At 40.2% G+C, this 17,839-nt stretch overlaps 1 protein-coding gene across 19 annotated transcripts in view; it reads left to right on the plus strand.

Annotated features, from left to right (window-relative positions):
- LPP (LIM domain containing preferred translocation partner in lipoma) overlaps positions 1-17,839 on the plus strand; it is a 700,519-nt gene that overhangs the window by 331,607 nt on the left and 351,073 nt on the right. For all 19 annotated transcript variants that reach the window (XM_032629901.1, XM_032629886.1, XM_032629897.1 and 16 more), the window contains one exon: positions 6,531-6,653. In XM_032629901.1, the coding sequence (XP_032485792.1) occupies positions 6,531-6,653 (123 nt within the window). The remainder of the gene's footprint in view (positions 1-6,530; positions 6,654-17,839) is intronic.

The raw sequence follows: 17,839 nt of genomic DNA on the forward strand, positions 1-17,839 counted from the left end.
AGAGCCTTCACCACTACCTTTTTTTTGGGGGGGGCGGGGCTGCGTTGGGTCTTTGTTGCTGTGCGTGGGCTTTCTCTAGTTGTGGTGACCGGGGGCTACTCTTCGTTGCGGTGCACGGGCTTCTCATTGCGGTGGTTTCTCTTGCTGTGGAGCACGGGCTCTAGGCGCGCAGGCTTCAGTAGCTGTGGCTCGCAGGCTCTAGAGCGCAGGCTCAGTAGTTGTGGCACACGGGCTTAGTTGCTCCGCGGGATGTGGGATCTTCCTGGACCAGAGGTCGAACCTCTGTCTCCTGCATTGGAGGGTGGATTCTTAACCACTGCGCCACCAGGCAAGTCCCACCACTACTTTTTTCTTGTTAAGGATGCTTTGGGAGTAGAATTCAATTAAAATGATCACAAAGAAATTCATTGATTATTTTCTCAGCTTCATCAAAGAAAGAAAGATGATGGATAAATGACAGATACTTAGTTTTGTTGCTTAGAGATAATACAGCTTTTCTGTATCCCTTTTGTTTTCACCAACCAGTATCTTTTTAACATTAATTTAGAAATAAGGGAATAATGAACTTTATTAACCATAAAAGAATACAAAAATGAAGTGAAATTCACACTGTATTATTAACACTGAAATAATACCATTGAAAAGAAAATCAAAATTGTATGTAAAAGGAATATACTATTTTGTGCCACTTGCCTCCTAGGGTTCCCTAAGATTAGATAGTTTTATATTGCTCAGCTCTCAGGGAGAGCTTCTTTTTTCTCTAATGGACCACAAAGGGAAGTCCAGGCATAGGTAGGGGTTGGGAGTCCCTTAGTGTTACACATAGGGTCTGCCCCGAGGAGTTCCGTGAGCTTTGTGAAATGCAATGTAAATATCGCAGATTTAGTACCTCCAACATCAAGTGGTCTCTCTGATTATTTCGAGCAGTCACATGCGGATCTTGGTTCTTCAAATCCCCCTTCTGCGATGTGTCAGTGTGATCGCTTGGCCACCTCAAGGATTCTGGATGTTGTTGAGGATTAGGTCAGTTCATGCATGTTTGGAGTGTGACACTGTGGATTGGCTCTAATTCTAGGATGTTAACTTCCTAGGGCAGAGGGTGGTTCTTAATTAACTAGACCATTCCCCAATCCTTTGTGTTTCTTAACTGCCTGAACGAGACAACAATTACAAATCTCTGTAACAATGCTGATTTGATCATTACGTTCCTGATGTTTCTTCAGAGCAGAGGACTTTGCAGTTAGTTCTGCTCCCTACCTCAAAAAGGAAATGAATACTTAACAAATAAATTGTTATTATGCTAAGCAGGATCCATTTATTTCCATTTGTTAATAGTGGATGCTCTCACCATTTTGCAACCACCAGTGCAATCATCCATGCAGGCAAGAATCGTCTGTGGATACTAAAATCATTGGGTGAAAGGTTTGTGATGAGCAGAATATTAGCAGAGTCTCAAAGTGTCACCTCACACATCATGTATTGATTTAAAAGGGAAGAAGACACTTTTACAGTGAAGAAATCTGGTGGACACTACCTTAACCAAGTCATCAAACTTGTCATCACTAAATGGCCAAATAACATTATGAGCTTCCTGATGCGATGCAATGGAAAGAGCACAGCATCATGCATGGACTCTTCCTGACGAACTTGTGTAATCTGAATCTCGTCATCAGACAAAGCCATATTGTTCAACGTTTTATAAGGCACCTGGCCTGAATTCTTTACACAAAGTCAGTTTCATGAAAGGGGAAAATAGGCTGGGGCCTGTTCTAAATTAAAAGAGACTAGAAAGACATGTCACCTCAATGTATGATCTTTGATTGGATTCTGGATGGAAATTAACAACAATCGATAAAAGGACATTACTGGGACTTCTGGTGAAATGTGAACATGCATGCATCAGATTACTGCACCCACATTACATTTCTTGGGTGTGACAATGGTATTGAAAAGTTAGTTCTTAGGATATGTAAGCTGAAGTATATGGAGAGGAAGTTTCTGCAACTTCTTTCAAATAGTTAAACTACAATAACAAGCAAGCAAATGTATTTTTGTTATTAGAAGGGGAGGCAAAATGTTGGCCATTGATAAATCTGGGTGAAGGGTGTGTGGATGGAGTTCATTTTGCTACTTGTTCAACTTTTCTATGAGTTAATTTTTTACGTAAGATATTTGGATGTAAACAGTGAGTAAATAAATAAATACAAATAATGCTCTTTCATGACTCACTGCTGGCACTCCTTATCTATCACCTGTAGTTAGTAGACTAGCAATGTAACCCAAATGGCCTCACATGCTATGAATTCTGGTTCTAGGCCCTATTTTAAATGACTCACAGTGGGAGAGTCATCACCCTGTAATCCTAGTAGTGGCACTAAGAATTATGATTTTCCAAATTAAAATAAGCCCTGATTGTGATTTGGTGAGCTTTTATCATATATATGTTTATTGAATGAATGAAATTAAGTGTCTTATAGGAAATAATATCCCATAAATGGCTTATTCATGTGAGTTTTATAGCTGTTAATAAGGGGACACAGTCACTGGACACCCTTTGTACCCTACTTCTCACCCTCTCATTCCACCTTCAGATGCCGGCCATTGCCATGGCAACCACCACTGCATAGGTATGACCTAGCAGTACCTGAGGCAGTACAGCCTCAGCTGTAAAACCTTTCTCTCACTCTCTGTCCTGGGACTTTGCTGCTACCTCTGTACTTCTTGGGACAAGCATGAGGGAGTTAATATCCCTGTAGGTGATTCTAAACCAGTAGAGGACTAGAGCCAGAGGATGAACATTCTCTTCTCTCATTCCCTACATGGGAAAATCTGAGGCACGTTTCATGGAGATCCTTAGAGGGCTCCCAGGAAAATGGAGCCCTAGTTATCCGTGTTGGTGACCAGCTCAATTCAGCACCTTTGAATTGGCTTTCCCTCCTCCCCTGCTTAACTTGTCCGGTCCTTCAGTACTGTTTTTTGGGACTGATTCCCAAAATCAGTGACCTGCACACAAGCCTTTGTCTCAGGCTTTGTTTTCGGCAGATCCTGGGCTAAGACAATGGAATCTTTCATAATACTTATTGTTGAAGAGCTTAAGAATCATTATTATTATAGTGACCACTTTATAGGAGGCCCTTTGGTATCTGGAAAAAGCATTAGGTCGAGAGTCAGGAGACTCTTCCTTATTGTTACTTGGCCTCGGGCAGGTCATTCAACCGTCAGGTGACTGGTAAGGCTGCAGTGACAGGGAGTTAAGGAGAAGACGTGTAGGTAAGTGTGTAGGATTCCATTAGCTGGTTATAGGACTGTGTCCTCCAGTGTTCAGTGTAAAGTGTTGAGAGTAGCAAGGTAGTTCCTGGATCTAAGTAAGATGCTGTGGTAACAGATGAAGCACCAAGAGAAGGGCTGGTGGTGAGACTTGTGCAGGACTTCAGCTGTTTGAACTGAGACATTAAGTAGAGAATCAGTGGTGAGAAAGAAGCATATCCTAGTCCATAATGGGGATTGAAATGTAGGAACAAAGCTCTTATCAGAAAGCCAGGTAGGGCAGCAAGGGGGGTCTTGGGTGAAAAATCTCACAGCATTAGGCTGCAACTTGTTCCATGGCATCAACCTAATATGAGAAACTGAAAATGGGGAGTCGTCCCAACTCAGAGGGAAGGCAGAATGAGGTCTTACATGCACAGGCTGGTCGGACACCATAATTACTTGTTTCATGGCATGGCTCAGGGTAATTCTGTGACTTCTGAGGCTCCATGGTATCCCTTGACTCAGGGCATGGGCAGTTGCTGTGCTGTCTGCTACAGTGAAGTACAGATGTTGAAGACCTGATTAAATCCTGTCTCTTTACTGATACCCCAAGGGAAGACTTAATAAATGATGCTCGCTTTAAGAAGAAGAATTAACAATAGCTATATTATTCATATTAATTTATAGTTACTGGTTGCTATAATTAATGTAATTTATAAAAATCATAATAATTATAGCGCTTTACAATTTAAAGAGTGTTTTTCCCATCCATTTTCTTATCTGAGTCTTGTAACATCCCTCTGGCTTCAGTAGGGCAGATGATGTTCTCCTAGTTTTATAGATGAGGAAACTATGGCCCAGGGAAGAATTTAACTAGACTCCAGTCCACCACCCTTACCAATATTTTGTGTTGTCTGTGAGTATATGGGAATACAGTGATCAAATTCATGTTACTAATAATGTTTTATAACTGCATATAAGAGAATCAGGTTCACACAATTCTCAGTTGCCTTCCATAACGCAACTGAGAGCCTATCTTTCCTTGTACCAGAATCCATTGCCAGAATGTTCACTTGAATTTTAAATTTTTGAGGGTCTTTTTTTCTCAATAACACCACAGTATTTCATAGTTATTAATACTCAATGAAGTAAAGGTGAGATCACCTCTAATAGAGGGATTAGCTCTTTGAAAACATCTGGTCCTCGGGCAGAGACCCACTGGTCTTAGAGGGTTTGGTCAACTGGAAATTCAGACTCTGAGAAGACATAACCAACCTGTCATTCCACTGTTTTCCCATTTCTGGCTGTAGCAAGAGGGCTGAGGAAAGCCTCTCAATTTTCACAAGGATGACTTTCAAATCTGGGCCATATAGCGTGAAATACACAGACACACACGCGTGTGTGCATACAGGCACACTGAGCCTTTTCTTCCCTTTGCATCCACTGACCCTGCTGTACTTTTAGCTGATTTTACCCAAAAGATGTTTATATGGAGAAGGTTACGGGCTGGACCTATGGCAGAGTCTGCCATTACTTATTCATTTATTTACTCAAATAATTCATTGAACACGTTCATGGATTAGGCCCTGAACAAGATTCTGGGGAAATAATGAGGAAGGAAACAGACAAATTCCTTGCCCTCATGAAGCTTACATTCTCCTGGGGAGTCTGATGTTAGACAGACAAATATACATAAAATATAATGTTAGATGGTGATAGATATTACAAGAAAAATAAACCAAACAGGGTAAGGGGCTAGAGGGCCATAGAGGGGTCATACAAATGCATCCAGAAAGAGAAAATGATGAGAAGGTGGTTTTAGATAATGTGATTAAAGGTACCCATAGTTAAAGAGGGCTCACAAGAACAGATGCCGCTGCCTACGGGGCAGGCCTCAGTCTTCGGGCTTGGCTCCAAGGGGCTGGGCTGTAGCTTCATACACCTTGATGTTATCATCGTGCCTGGGATAGATGAGGTCCAGAGGGATTAACTCATGCTGGCTAAATTCACAAGAGACTGACCAATATGATAGATGCCAATAGAGATGTTTTATGCAGAGAATTAAATAAGGAATAAGAACTCAGGGAGGGTTTTGGGAACAAGCTTCTAAGGGAAGAGAAACTAGTGGTCTTAATTGGAAATACCATTATGCTATCATTGTCTGGTGCATCATATTCATTAAAAAGATAAATTTACCCGGAGAATTGTAAGATTTTAATGCTAGCTTGTCAGGGACCCTGGGTTTTGTTGTCACCGAGGAAACTCTGGTTTCTTGGTTTTTTGCTAAACTCTTCCAGACACTATACTGATATTTAACCTCCTTAGACACGTGCAATAGAGTTAATTCAATTACACTAACTTCCCATTATTTCATTCCTACCGGGCCTTACTGCAGATTCACTTTGATCTCTTGATGGAGTCTTAAGACACATTCTCATCACATGTCCATGATCGTTATTACATTGTCACCTTAAAAAATTATTTTAACTCACCCTGCTTCCAAATTCTAGGGCGACCTTTATGGTTCCCTGGTATTTCACTCTCTATTTCCTTGCCTTAAGCTCTAGGCAAACTGTTGGCTCGTTTGTCCTAAGCTTGCTCCCACTTCCTGGGGATGCCCTTGTGGCGGTGTTATTGCCCGCTGCTCGCTCCACGTGGATTCTCTAACATGGGACACTGACATATGAAATCCACAGATCCCCCTGCTCATAATCAGCGGTCACAGTCACATGCTTCCTCTGCAGCCCCTTGGCCAGGACCCTGAGCAGTCTTATTCTAGTTCACTTTTTAGGGGCATCGCTCGGGGCTTGCCATCTCTCTCTGACACAGACACACCTAGTCTACTGATCTCGCACTGATTCCATTCCTCTTCCTGGACTGTAAGTCTCTCCTTGCCTTTTCCTGCTCCAACTAAAATGTCATCATTCTATACAGTGGTTTCTGAATGTGGAATTTGCATTATGTCCCTAGTTGGATCTGCTCCTTGAGTGCAGGGATGGAGAGACATTTGCTTCCTTTAACTTGGATATTCATCAAAGGGAATATCCTCAAAATATGAGTATGACTTTAGGAAAAATCACCTCATATATTTCAGTTTTCTTACCTGTCAAAGAGGGATAATTCTCCAGCCTACCTCACTGAGATTTTATCAGAGCTAAAGGAAATGAGGTGCAGAAAACCTTGGACAGAGTCACAGTATAACTTGAGAAATTTGAACTCAGATTGATATGGATGGAAACTGGAAATTTCCCTTTTTAACATGACTGTGTTGCTTCTCACAGGGAAATCCTGGAGGCAAGACCCTTGAGGAGAGACGCTCGAGCCTGGACGCTGAGATTGACTCATTGACTAGCATCTTGGCCGACCTGGAGTGCAGCTCCCCCTACAAGCCTCGGCCTCCACAGGTAAGAGCTATCTGCAAATAGTCACCACAGATAACCTGCAATTATCTGAAAGAACAAGCTGCTTCTTTTATCCCTTCCATTCTTTTTGGATTTTCTCAGAGTCAACGGTCTAAGTTGTCTTTTTATTTAATATCAACGTGTGTTAGTTAACAGACACTTCTTTCATTGATTTGATTAGTCTTTTCTTTAAAATAACCCAACAGTGTTATACACAAACGTTATAAAATTAAATCTCTTATTCCATTGCCCTGCTCTTTTTCTGGCTTTGTCTAGGTGGATATTTTGTTATACGTTGGTATAATCTTCAGAAATATGGCTTAGCATGGCTATGTTAAACTTAGGGTGAGGGCTACATCTTTTCTAAGAAATTCCTTACGTTGGATATCGAGGCGGCTTGCTTTTTTGCTTGTTGGAAGTAATGCTATGTAGGGCATTTTCGTGTATATTTTCTTTGGAGCTATTTCCCTAACTCAGGTTTTTTTAGAGCGGGATTTCTACATTGGGGATTACGAGTGCTTCTTTACTTTTCTTTCCACGGGTGGTACATAGCTTATACTGGCACCAGCAGTTTGAATATATCAGTTTCTCCCCAATCTTACCAGAATTTGGTGACAGCAATTAATCTTTTTTTTTTTTTTTTAATGCAAATGGTGCCTTGTTATCAGTTCTTCTTTGTATCCTTTGGAGCATGGCTGTTCTTCTGCACCTTCATTTATTATCTGCATTTTGGAAGCCGACCTCGCTTGTGGTCATTCCCTGCCTCCGTCCGGTCTGGAGAAAGTAACGGCAAGTCAATTTCAGGGCTTGTGAGTCCTCAGAAGACAGCCAGCAGGACTCTGCATGCAGATCTTGGACTGGCACTGTTGTCACCATGTTGTTTGACTCTCGTGGGATGTCTGCTTGACCTACAGCACTCCAGTTCTTCAACAGCAGCCTCTATATTCACAATGGTTCATTTCACAGATGAAAAGCCAGTCCTGCTTCTCTGCTGTCAGTCATTTCAACACAGAACTTCGTAAGGTGCTTTCCTCTTTAGACATGTTCCCGTTGCCTTTTCTAGGCATACGATGGGACTGTCAGCTATGTAGGGGCACAAGGCGAAACACACTAGAGCTCAGCTCTTCCTTAGCTCTCGTTACCCTTGGCTCCACTAGACCTGTCAGTGGTGAAAATTCACTTTATTTCTGTAAACACGTGCTGAGCTGCAGGTAGGTAGCATGGGCTGTGGTCTTTTGGGGGAACTGTTAGGAGGTTGAAAGGGAGAAAAATAGGACCGAGTTGTCATCTGTCAGGAGCCTATAATATCCTAAGTTCAACAATGGCAGATATATAGAAGCACAAGGAAAAGAGCGAGATATTCTTTGAAAGGTGGCAACATCTGAGAAGGTTCATCCGAAGATTTGCACGTTCGGCTAAGGGATGGGTGGAACGGTGATGTTGGAAGCAAGAGGGGAGAGAGAGCAGCCTGAGTCGCGGGGCAGGAAGGTCCAGGCTGCATTCAGAGAACTGCAAGCAGTGTGATGGCTGCAGACGAGGCCATCGCAAGCTTCAAGTGGACTACATGCCTGGGGGCTTCCTGCTAACAGCCTGTGGACTTGTTTGAATGCCAGATTAAGATTTTGGTCTGTCTTTTATAAATAATGAGGGATAGTTGAAGGTTTTCAAGCAGGGGAAAGCTATGATTCATCCTGAAAAAGGAACACAGGAAATAAGACAAACTCTGAAAAGATGCAAGAGGATGGACCCAGGTCTCAGGAATGTTTTCCAGCAAACTGTAGTTTGATGTTAAGCATGTTTCCAATTCCACCCAAGCAAATACCTCAAGCCCACTTTCTCGGAACAGCAAGGCCACTGACTTTGCCCCTGGGCGCATCCATTTCGTGAGTAAATACTTCTATGCCCTCTCCTCCTTTTTAAATAGGAGTTTTGTTTGCTCTTTTTTTCCCCCTCCTGAGTTCTCATACCCTGATATACACTGGGGAGATTCTGCATAGAGGTTTTTGCTTAATGTAGCCTTCATCCTTTAAGACTGTGTCTACAGATGCCTCCCATAAACCCCTGCATTTTAATGGGTTTATTCAGTAGTCACAGTTTTGTTTGAGCAATCTCACTGTGCACACAAATTCCTGATCACTGATATTTGCACAGTGCTTTACTGATTGTAAAATAAAGCACTTTCACATCTGTTCACACTTCAGTGAAATACAGATATCTCAACTCTGAGATATAGATGGTGTGCTGATTTTGTGGATGAGGAAACTAAGTTAGGACATATGACTACAATGTGCGCACAGCTGGACCTTGAATTTAGACCTGTGTTTGATTTTTAAGTTCTAGAACCGGATTGAGGATATCCCTCTGAATGCTTTTCTTTTTATGAGGAAGCCATACTCAGGGACACTAATCAATCACATGCGTAGCAGTGTCCCTTGAGTATGGCTCTCTCATAAAAAGAAAAATATTCAAAGGGTAAAAAAAAATTAGGGCGGAGGGGCAATATAGGAGTGGGGAGTGAAAGGTACAAGCTGTTGGGTATAAGATAGGCTCAAGGATATATTGTACAACACAGGGAATATAGCTAATATTTTGTAATAACTGTAAATGGAAAATTACCTTTAGAAATTGTATAAAAATTTTAAAAATTAATAGTGATAACTCTTAAGTAGAACAGGTTGAGAATTCCACTTTTCAGCTGCCTGTTCCGTTCAGAAATTAAAGAGTGATCCATTCTAACTTCTTTATTATTCTAATTTAGGAAAGCAAGAGTTAATTGGGAGAAGCAGCTCATTCTTCTGAATTATCTTTACTCTCGTGGAACTAAATTAGATGTTAGTATTTATTGGTTAACATAATTATATGCTGTGAGAACAATAATCACACACTTAAAATATTAAAAGTGTGTGCTAAGAGAAGATGATGTCCGCAGTAGACTGTGTTGTGTTGTAAACAGAAGGTACTTGAAAAGTCCTAGGAATGTAGACTGTTACTGCCCAATTTTGATGTTTCCATTTTTGATCCAAAGCAAACTGCAGAACCTGTTGAATCACCTGACTGCTTAAAGTAGGCTGGCAGGTCTGTGATTTCTCATTATTCAAGCATGTGTTGTGTGCTTTTCTCGAACCCACCTCTGAATCACCTTTGCAAGGCTGCTTTGACTCGTGGATTGAGCAGAAAAGGATCATATAGGTGGAATGTTTGTACAGTAAGTGGTCCAAAGTTGCTCTATTCACATAACAACTTTGAAAAATATCTGAGCTCTCGAAAATAGATTTTTATGGGGCTTTTTCTTCCTTTTTCGAAAGGGGCAATTTCCACTCTCAGATGTCCCAACTTTATTTCTGTTTGCTTATTTATCCATATTTTTATTTGGGAAATACGGCTTCATTCCACATTTTCATTCATTCAGCTAACATTTATTGAGATCCCACTGTGGATTAGGCATTGGAAATGTAGAGGTTAGTGTGTCAGCATGTTCTTGATCTAGAGTAATCCGTAGTCTTACAGAAGAGACAAATGCATAAACAATTCAGAGGGACACAAAAGAAGGGCTTTGTTGGATGTGCTACTTTAAGTTACTGTGTGACTCACCAGATGTTGAAATTGTTGGGAAATCAAAGATAGGAATATCAACATTATATTTTATACTTTTCTAGGGAAGTGTCAGGGAGGACTGCACAGAGCAGGTAGAATTTGAGTTCCCTTGGCTGCATATGTCATGGGAAAGGCATGGGATTCAAATGAGAGGATAACAGGAACGAGAAAGTCAAGCAATTTGAAAGTGAATGCCTTGTTGGAAGAATAAGGTAGTTCAGTTATGATATAGGGTATGTGGAATACAAAGTGAATGGCAGATGAAATCACAGGCACTAATTTAATATCTAAGTAGCCTTGATGCCCAAGGACTCTCTCAGTAAAAGGAGAAATTTGGGGGGGGAGGGGCAGGTAGCAACAGTGTTTCTGAAGACAGAGGGTTTGGAGGGTAACACCTTTAGCAAGTTTTACAGAAGATATAAATTGTACATCTGTGCCAGCCACTGCCCAGAGTAATGCAATTAAACTACCTTAGTGTTTAGCAATAAAATTTCTGATCATTTAAAAATGTGTGTATTAGGGAGTGGTTTTAGAAAAACAGGTGTGAGAAGCTTGGAAGTGGTTGTGGGGTGAATTGCAGACTCAGTATGATCTGAGAGTATCACGGCCTAGAGGTCATGTAGCCAAACTCTTACTTTACAGAAGGAAAGTTTTTGTCTAGAGAGGGAAAGAGCATTGCTCAGGGAGGCTCAGTTAGAGGTAGGATGAATGATTTTTTTCTGCTTTGCTTGAACCATGATGTAATGGTTCCCTGTGGATGCTAAGGGCAACCAAGGGACACCTTGGTTCCCTTTAGCATTTCAATTAGTTTATTCCAAAATATCTCTCTTTTGTGGTACTTTCCTTAAAATATAGCTTGGAAACATAAAGGAGTAGACAGATCAAAAACATAAAGATAAACAGAAAATTTATGATAGTATAGTGTCTTTGAATTAGTATGTGTCTAGATCCCACCCATCTGGCTTTCTACTGTTAGTAAAAGTACAGCTTAGACTCTTGGGAAGAGCCACACGGGGTCACATTGAAATTCTCTTGATTTCTTAGAAGACAAAGGATAAATCCATGGACTTAACGATTTTCTTTCCCTTCTCTTGACAAAACCAGGCCTAGAGTGCTGGCCTTCGAATTCCTACTACAAAGCTGCCTTTTCTTCCCTGCAGTGAGTTTAGTAGGGTTGGAGCTGGTACCGAGGTGACTTGGAAGAACTTTCAGATATTGTATATTAATTGTAACTGGGGATTTAGTATTTTTGAATCAAATTTCTTTGGAATTGAAATTTCACTCTCCTCATTTAGACTAGTATGAAAAAAATTGGAGCGATTCCAGGGATAAGAATAGGGTTGGACCTAGTTTGATAGTCTAGGCTCCCAAGTTTGCCAATACGAAGAGCACTATCTTCTCAATTCCCTGTGATCACCTCTCGAAAAGGAGCTCCAACTGTGTGAATTCTCCGCATCACCAGTCTTAGCTTCCTTTTCTGTATTTCTAAAATGGGCATGGTAGCTACAGTTTTTCCCCTTTTGCAGAGATACCGTATTGTTCTAGAGTTACAAGAAATAAGATGTTGGCTTTGAGCAACAGTCCACTCAATCCTTCCCATTTTTGTTTTAGGATTGCTAGCTTGTGTCTGGAGCTTACTTTGAAGCTTCAGGTCTTTGAATGTTTGGGGTTTATCCTTTCTGAATGCTGGTTGCGCTATCAATGATCTATTTATCTTTCTCATTTAAAGCATTTTAAAAGTATTGTAATTTCTTAGTCTATTTGGAAACTGAGTACATACATGCTGTTTGATCACATGGACACATCTCGAATTGAAATTCCAATGCTGCCACACTGAGTCCCTTTCATGGAGCAATAATCCATGAGGCAACCTAAGAAATTATTTCAGGTGTGTCTGTGTTGCATGGAAGTCTTTTTATTTGGAATTCATGTGGCCTGAGGGCTTGCAGGCAGCATAATCAGGGTGGAGTCTTATGGTGCCATGGATCTTCTGTTCTCTTATGCTCCATGTTCTAGCTTGCAAAAGCCATGAGCAGCTGCAGGGGAGATTAATTAGGAATTAAATTTTTAATATTCCATATTACGCGTTGCAACCCAAACATGTAGGCTACTGGGAGATGAAGGCTGCAACATGTTGATACTGTGTGGTAAGATGTAGACTGTCCCTGCAGACTGGGAGATGAAGGCTGCAACATGGTGGTACTGTGTGGTAAGATGTAGATTATCCCTGCAGACTGGGAAATGAAGGCTGCAACATGCTGATACTGTGTGGTAAGATGTAGACTGTCCCTGCAGACTGGGAGATGAAGGCTGCAACATGGTGATACTGTGTGGTAAGATGTAGACTATCCCTGCAGACTGGGAGATGAAGGCTGCAACATGCTGATACTGTGTGGTAAGATGTAGACTATTCCTGCAGACTGGGACTTTGCTGCTGCTTTTTTGGCTTCTTGGGAATTGAGATAGGAACTGGGTATTATACTGTTGAAAAAGAGGAAAGGTGTGGATAGTGTCATTTTCTCTTCCCATATTCAACTGGGACAAAATGAGGTGCATACTGTGATTTGCTTAAGAAAGAAAAACAGATTTGTCTATGTGTCTGTACTGTCTGCTTACTAATAGTTTTCTCTGAGAGCTAGGGTCAAAGTCAAAATATAGTAGAAACCTCATATATGATACCAAATGGAGTCCAATAAAATAAGAGAGGCAAAAATACCATTTTAAAAGAACAGGGGATCTAATTCTTTGCGGTGCCCATATTTAGAAGATCTGGGTTATTTTGAATTAGTCTCTACCTGCCAGGAAGCCTCAACATTAAGTAACAATGAGGTCGAGGTGGTGGAGCCCTTAGCTGACTCAGAGTTGCATGCCGTGAGTTTGATGACGGGCAATTGATTTTTAGATTGTATACAATTGCATCTAATAACATGTATACCTCCTTCTCCTCTTTACGAGGGTGATGTTTGTGTTTGTGTCTTATGTGACAAGCATAATAAAGTTAACATTTAATCTTGTTTTGAGCACCATGAAAATGTAACATTTTCAGAGTGGAACTTTAGGTTGAAGATCTACCTTGAATTGAACCTCTACAAAACTTTTGCCCAAAAATGCCCATTTTACTTGTCCCAGTGTAAGGGTGTGCTCTGAGTATGTGGTGTAGGTTAGCTCCCAGCAATGAAATAGGAGGAAGGTAAGCAAAGCAGCTGCTGCCGAGAGAACCCAGGAGAAGCCAGCTCTGCTGGAGCCTAGGGCAGGGAGGGGGGGAGTCTTCTATGGTACCCTGGCCATGGTCCCTGGGGTAACCTTTAGCTGTGATATGTTTGCAAGACCTTGGCTCAGAGATGATTGTGTTTCATTACACTTAGTCACTCCATCCAGGCATTGGTTTCAAAAGAAACTCACAAAGACGCCTGTTGAGTTCTCCATTTTACAACAGCATCTTAGTGGAAATAATTAGCCTTATGTCCATGCAGACGCACACATCACATTTGCAGAATTAAAGAGCTTTCTTGTTAGGACTGGTTTTCTTATTTCTGTCATCCTCTCCCACTGTTTAAATATCTATTTTGGTAGCAGCCTTGGTCTCAAACCCCATGGTTCCCTTTATTCCCTTCTTCTTCTTCTTCTTCTTTTTTTTTTAATTTAAAAGCAAATAAACAACAAAATACAAATCTGGCTATATTTTTTACTCGAGATGATTAGATTTTACCATGGCAAGTACAAGGGAATATTGTGTTTTAAGAGCAGAAGCTGAATCTCAGATAAGATATTGTCACTGTTTTGTGCATTTTGACATCCATTTCCTTTATATGCCAAACTAAAGTATAATGATGATGATGATGGCCTCTTTGGACAGAAGGTTGGAGGTGGTTAATAACCAATCCTACATATCACCATTTGTCATGGTGAGTAACTGGTCTGTCCTCTCCACAAAATACCACATTGGAGTATAACTGCTAAGTTTCCTTTCACAGTGTGCAAGAATTACCAGGAAAGTTATACATCGCCTTTCAGTGAATATATCAACTACAGATATGAAAGTTTAATTTGTTATGTTTCATAGTTTGAACATACATATTCCCGGTTTACATAAAACTACAAACGGGAATTTTATTGAAATAAAAGGTACAAATTGGGCACTTACTGCTGTTGAGCCAGTAAGTATAATTTTCATCTGTAAGTACAGACAGGGCCACTTGTGAATTTTAGAATTTGCCTCTCTGTGAATTTGACCTCTCTGAGGTCCTGGGCCCTCACCCAGACATGCACCTAATCTGTGCTGTCATATTGGGGTTCAAGACCACAGAATAGAACTGGATTATGTTTTGTTGTTCTAAATCACAAATTACTCAAATATAAAGTAAAAATTTAATAACTGTACCTCACAGAGTATACCTTACAGAGACAGTATAAAAGTGCATAATGCCTTAAGCTTGAACAGTAAAAATATAATTGTGTTAAATACCAGAGTATGAAGTCCTTGAGGCAAGATTATCTTTTCGTTTCCTGGCAAACAAGAGACATACAAATTCATATGTGCTGAATAAATAAGTAAATATTGTCATCAAATCCAATAATGATGTAAAGATTCACACCCTAGAAATCTGCTAGAGAACCCACTCCGGAATTGATATCAAGTTAGTATATGACATAGTTATAACTGCTTTCTGATTTTTCCATAATTAACAGGTATTTGCACCAATAAAAAAATAGTACAGCTGAGGCAAATGAGTTTTATAAGGACAACTTAATGGTAGCTGCTGAATCAGCTAAAATTTCTACCTTTACCCCTGCACTGCCTTATATCACTTGAAGGCAATGCACTTGGTTGAAAAGATGATATTATTTGGGGTTAAAATTCAATACTATAACTATTCTCTTATTATTGGGTTGATATAAAAATAAATATCAAGTTCTTTTCTGCATCCTCTAAGGAACTGCTGAAAAGAGAAGACCTTCATGTTACTCAGTGTTGCCTGAAACAAAGATCAACACAATCAATGCTTTGAATTCAATGATAGGAGACAAAAAGTTACCTGGCTGATGAGCTGATATATGCTTCCTTTTTCTCAGAAAAAAAGCAAAAGTCTGCAGAATTATCATACGACTTTTGCTTGAGACCCTATGATTCATCTCCTTCCTTACCACATTATTTCTGATACTTCCTGACACGATATTTGAAATGATATAAGTGTATGCCAATTATAAGCTCTTTCACAACTAATTAATTGCCTTAACCTAACTTGTGCTTTTAAATGGAAATAAACTTTCTATCTATATGTCCCTGTGAACATCCTTAAAAATATGTAAACTTCATACTTATTTTAAAGAGATAATTTAATTCTAAATGGATTCTTTGCTTATATTGGTGGTAAACAGTGGATCCATTAAAGTAACATATTCTGCTTGTGTAAGTAAAATAAAAGAATTAAAGTGGGCTAAAGAGATAGAATATTTATTTGTTCCTTTTAAGAAATGTGGTGTTTCAGAAAGCTTGAAGTACTGGTAGTGAGACATGTAAGCCTGTTAACTGAATCATTTGTAAATTGTCTTGAACTGTTTTGAATTCCATCTTGATATTGTACTACTTATATGAAAATACTGGAAATTGTTATTTCTCAGGTACTGCTAGAGGTGTAGTAAGGAGTCCCCTTGGCTCTCTCTGCCACCAGCCTACACAGAGTGCTGTTTTATTTCCTAAATGGCCGATGTTGGATTGATCCTTACCAAGGCAGTCAAAGCCAGGGAACAGATTTTACAAATAGCATCCTGGATGACATAATACTCTATGTAATCCTAATTGTAGGGCACCTTTTCTCATCAGCCAGCCTAGCATAGCTAAAAATTATGTTGCTTTACTTCGTTTATAGGGAAGTCTACTTGTAGATGAGACCTCATAACCAGCGCATGGAGAAACAAAAGAGGGAGGTTCAGGGTGGTGTGCTGGCAGCTGTGTTAGAACAAGTTTCCTGGAGTACCTTCTGAAGGAAAGGTGTGAATGGAGGTGCATCATTCAGCCATCACCTCTCCACTACACTGCATCATATCAATGGAAAAAAGAGAAAGAAACTATAAAATTTATGACCAAAAATGTGAGAATTCCCTGGTGGTCCAGTTGTTAGGACCCTTTGCTTCCACTGCAGGGAGGCACAGGTTCGATCCCTGGTTGGGGAACTAAGATCCCACATGCTGTGAGGGGGCCAATAAATAAATAAATATCCATTCTGAAAAAAAAGAAAAGAAAATCTTCACGGAAACCTGCCATGCATGTGCTGCTGCCTCTGCCTCAAGTTGCTTAGTGGGTGCGTCTGCCCTTAATTTATTAAAAAAAAAAAAAAAGCAAAAACCAAGAAACAAAAATGTGAGGAAAAGACAGAAATGTAGCTTGAAAACTGAGAGTAGTAAAGGGTGGCTTTTTGAAAAGGGAAATGCGATTTGAGAAGGTAGCCATTGTGTATGTTTTAGTAAGAGCTCTCATTCATTGATTGGTTTGTTCACTCATTTATTTAGTTTTTTCTTTTGTTCACTGATTATAACTGAACATAAAAGCTCTGTTGAATTGTTGAGTGATATTAAAGAAGACCCAAATAGGTGGAAAGGTATTCGGGTTCTTTGCTTGGAAGATACAATATGGTTAAGGTGGCATGATCCCCAAATTGATCTGCAGATTTAATTCCTGTCAGAATTTTCCAATTTTCTTCTTTGTAGAGGTTGGCAGGTGAAGTATAAAATTCATATGGAAATTCAAAGGACCCAGAATAGCCAAAACAATTTTGAAGAGAAAAAATGAAGAGGTTTACCCCATTTCAAAACTTAATACAAAGCTACAGGAATCAAGCAGTGTGGTACTGGCATAAAGTATACATATAAGATGATGGAATGGAATTGAGAGTCCAGAAATAAACCATTACATTTATAGCAATTGATTTTTGACAGGGATACCAAGATATTCAATGGGGAAAGAATAGTTTTTCCAACAAATAATGCTGGGACAACTGGATATCCACATGTGAAAGAATGAAGTTGGACACCTCCCTCATATCATATACAAAAATTAACTTAAGGTGGATCAAAGACATAAATATCAGGAGTAAAGCTATAAAACTCTTAGAGGAAAACATAGGAGCAATCTTCATGACCTTGGATTAGTCAGTGATACCAAAAGTACAAATGGCTAAAAAATTTTTGATAAATTAGACTTTTTCAAAATTAAACACTTTTGTGCTTCAAATGACACGATCAAGGAAGTGAATAAACAACCCATGGACTGGGAGAATTCATTTGCAAGTAACATATTTGATAAGAGATTTGTATCTAGAATATATTAAGACTCTTAACAACTCACTAAGAAGACAAATAATCCAATTAAAAAATGGACAGAGGGGCTTCCCTGGTGGCGCAGTGGTTGAGAGTCCGCCTGCCGATGCAGGGGACACGGGTTCGTGCCCCGGTCTGGGAGGATCCCACATGCCGCGGAGCGGCTGGGCCCGTGAGCCATGGCCGCTGAGCCTGCGCGTCCGGAGCCTGTCCTCCGCAACGGGAGAGGCCACAACAGTGAGAGGCCCGCGTAACGCATAAAAAAAAAAAAAAAAAAA

The sequence above is a fragment of the Phocoena sinus genome, chromosome 4 (assembly GCF_008692025.1).
Source record: "Phocoena sinus isolate mPhoSin1 chromosome 4, mPhoSin1.pri, whole genome shotgun sequence".
Lineage (NCBI taxonomy): Eukaryota > Metazoa > Chordata > Mammalia > Artiodactyla > Phocoenidae > Phocoena > Phocoena sinus.